At 42.7% G+C, this 3,828-nt stretch overlaps 1 protein-coding gene across 1 annotated transcript in view; it reads right to left on the bottom strand.

The window, feature by feature from the left end:
• AMOTL1 (angiomotin like 1) overlaps positions 1 to 3,828 on the bottom strand; it is a 193,309-nt gene that overhangs the window by 26,875 nt on the left and 162,606 nt on the right. The window contains exon 8 of the mRNA XM_010862107.1: positions 468 to 613. Coding sequence (XP_010860409.1) covers positions 468 to 613 — 146 coding nt within the window. The remainder of the gene's footprint in view (positions 1 to 467; positions 614 to 3,828) is intronic.

The raw sequence follows: 3,828 nt of genomic DNA, 5'->3' as shown, positions 1-3,828 counted from the left end.
GGTGGTCATTGCTAACTGAGCCAACTTCTAAAAACTGGAGACAGGTTTGCTGAATACCATTCCTACCCCACCCAGTCATAAGACTGGGCCTTTTTTACGCACAGGAGAACCCAAAGATACAACACTTGAACTGTTTTCTTAATTGAGTCTCCTTTCTGCACAGGCACCAGTGGTTCCCAGTCCTTCCATTTATTTCCAGCCCCTGGACACCTGCCAGGTGGTGGGCGGCAGCCTGGGTTTATCGCTGAGACTGAGCTCTTTGCTGACGTATTCACCACTGCCTCTCATCCTTTGCCCGACTCTGGGGTGGATAAACTCTGTTTTTACTCATTTTTATTTGAGAGGTCGCCTACATTGCTCCCCTGGAGTTGGCTCTGGTTAAAGTTGCTGGGTTAGGAAACAGACATGGAGGCCCTTGGGGCTCTGGGCACCACCCCTTGTACCCCCCAATTCCCCTGCGGGCTCACCTCCTCTTCCAGCTTGATGACCCTGGCCTGGGCGTTGCTCAGAGCCTGGTCTAGGATCTCGATGTGTCTCCGGTGGTCCTCACTCGCGGTCCGCACTGCCGCCAACTCCATCTCTAACTTCTCCTTTTCCTTCAGGAATTCCTTGTCTAGAAGGGAGACAGGAACAAAACGAGCTCTATCAGAAAGCACTCCCTGTCTGGGCTCCCCGCCAGTCTACATCTGGCAAGAATTAGGAGTTGAAAAACATGCACAAAGTGGAGGCTGGAACTACTGCTTCTGCTTCTTGTTCATAGGGGTGGTGTGTAAGGCAAGGATTTTCTTAAAAACCACTAACTCTAGATATATTCCAGGTCACAGCTCCAGAGATGCACAGCACACACAGATCTAGTGAGCCCCTTATTCTCAGGTGTTCATTTCTGCACAACATTTGCTTTAAGCCTTCAAATTAACCTTGGGCCAATGATTTCCTTTTCGGCTCACAAGCTCCCCACTTCTAACTTCCAAACCAGTGATGGAAAGGCAGGCAATACTAATGATAACACTAACACTCCCGTTCACTGAAAAATAAACCCCGGTCCAGGAGGTTCAGCTTTCGCTCTGAGGCCAGGCAGCAGAGGGGAGCTTCAACCCAGGCCTCCAGTCTCTGGCTGGGTCCTCATCCATGTAACCCAGCTTCACCTTTTCTCTTGGTTCTGTTCATGAGAGGAAAAGCGAAGTGATCTGGATGTGTGCAAACAGCCTTCCTCTCCTCCACTGATGCTGTAACTGAGGGTGATCACATCTCTCCGCATGTGGCGCACAAAGGGCACCTCCCCCTTGCCGCTCCCACCTGGCTCTCCCATAGCCTCGCCCGCCGTTTGACAAGCAGACAGGGCCCATGGTGTCATGGGGTCAGTATTTTTTATGGAAAACATGTCTCCTGTTACAAAGCAATGCAGGCATACCTCAGAGATGCTATGGGTTCTACTCCAGGCCATAATAAAGCAAGTCACATAAATTTTTTTGGTTTCCCAGTGCATATAAAAGTTATGGGCTCCCCAGGTGGCAGTATTGGTAAGGAACCTGCCTGCCAATGCAGGAGACGTAAGAGATGCAGATTCGATCCCTGGGTCCAGTAGATCTTAGATTATATTGTAGCCTACCAAGCATGCAACGGGCTTCCCAGTGGATAAAGAATCCGCCTGCAATGCAGGAGCCCAGGTGACGTGGGTTCAATACCTGGATTGGGAAGATCCCCTGGAGTACAGAAGGGCAACCCACTCCAGTATTCTTGCCTGGAGAATCCCAAGCACAGAAGAGCCTGTCGGGCTACAGTCCACAGGATCCCAAGGAGTTGGACACAACCGAAGCAACTGAGCACAGCACAAGCGTGCAGTAATAGGACTGTGACTAAAAAACAATCCTCATACTTTAATTAAAATATACTTTATTGCTAAAAAAGGCCAAAACAAAACAGTACTGTCAAAGATCATTGATCACGTTACCATGACAAGTATGATAATAATGAAAAAGTCTGAGATATTGTGAGATTTACCAAAACATAACATAGGGACTGGAGTAGATACTTTTAGAAAAACGGCACCAAGAGACTTACTCAAAGGTTTGTAACTACAAACCTTTAATTTGGGGGGGGGGGGAAGGCAACCAAACAAAGTGCAATAAAATGAGACATGTCTGTATATTTTATTTTTAAAGTAACTTAGAATATTTAGATATGTTGTTTATAATATGGAGAAACTTGAATGGACTTAATGTGTAAAATTAAGGGATTGGTTAAATAAAATACAGTAAACCCTACAATAGAATATTTAAAACTAAATAAGAGACTATTAGTGATGAGGAAAAAAATCTTCATTGTTGAAAAAAGGTGGCTACAAAACCCTGTGCATACTCTTCCATAGTTGCAGAAAACAGGGCATTTAACAGCAACAACAATAGTTACAAATTGACTTCTTCATATATGGGATTTTTAAAAGTATCATTGATATCAATTTCTCATTTAAATGATTTCTTCTCTGCAATCACCTTCTGTGTTTTTTCAGTCTTTTAACTTTATTGAGGCTTTCAATGGCTAAGTCAAAGATCTCTCTTGGTAAATGTCACACAGAATCTGAAAATATGTTTGTCATTTTCAAATATCTTTTGATATTGATTTCTAATATAATTCCACAGTGATAAGAGAACAGACTCTGTATGATTTCAATATCTTTAGATCATAAATTTCTTCACCTTGTTTTATGTCCCTGGATATGTTCCAATGTCTCCTAGTTTAGAGTCTATGGGAACTTGAGTAGAATTTGTATCCTACTGTTGTGTGAAAAATATATATATCTTAATTATGTTGAACTGTTTCATAGTGCTTTCAGGTCCACTATATCCTACTTCTATATATTCATTCTATTACTTTTTGAGAGTTTAATACTGAAACTCCAACTAAAAATCTTAATTTTCTACTTAAAAAATAATTGTAACATATAGTGGAACTATATGTAACCTTGTTCTGTATTTTTCAAGTCTCCTATAAATGTGTTATCATAATTTCATAATTTAAAATATAAAAAAAGAGAGGAAAAAAAAAGAAATTGATTTCTCTGTGCCCACATACTCAAATGCCTCATACTGGTTATCTAGTCCTCCTAGCAAACCAAACTGAAACACTAAGAACCAAAGTCTAGAAGCTGTACAAGCTTGTGATAGTGGTTTCATTCATTCATGATTTCCTTGGATAGCCACTCATTCATTTAGCACAGTTATCAAACATCAAGGACTGGTCTTACAGGCACTGAAGCAGTAGAAGGAATGCCGCTTGTAAGGAGAAGGGAAAATGTGGTTCTGAACATAGGGCGAAGACATTTTAGGGCTGCTTATTGTTGTTCATTTGCTCTGTTGTGTCCAACTCTTTGAGACCCCATGGACTACAACACGTCAGGCTTCCCTGTCCATCACCAACTCCTGGAGCCTACTCAAACTAATGTCCATTGAGTCGGTGATGCCATCCAACCATTTCATCCTCTGCTGTCCCCTTCTCTTCCTGCCCTCAGTCTTTCCCAGCATCAGGGTCTTTTCAAATGAGTCAGTTCGTCGTATCAGGTGGCCAAAATATTGGAGCTTCAACCTCAGCATCAGTCCTTCCAATGAATATTCAGGACTGATTTCCTTTAGGATTAACTGATTTGATCTCCTTGTAAAGGGACTCTCAAAAGTCTTCCCCAACACCACAGTTCAAAAGCATCAATCCTTCGGCTAATACTCAGTAAATAACTCACAATTTTAAAGCCAGGAGGAATCACAGGAAATATCACCATCCAGTTCTGCCCCCTTTGCTTAACACGTGAGGAGAGGGAAGCCCGGGAGCAAAGGC

This window comes from Bison bison, unplaced genomic scaffold, assembly GCF_000754665.1.
Source record: "Bison bison bison isolate TAMUID 2011002044 unplaced genomic scaffold, Bison_UMD1.0 scf7180017864478, whole genome shotgun sequence".
Taxonomy (NCBI): domain Eukaryota; kingdom Metazoa; phylum Chordata; class Mammalia; order Artiodactyla; family Bovidae; genus Bison; species Bison bison.
Note: the sequence above shows the minus strand (reverse complement) of the source record. Positions and strands in the feature narration are given on the sequence as shown.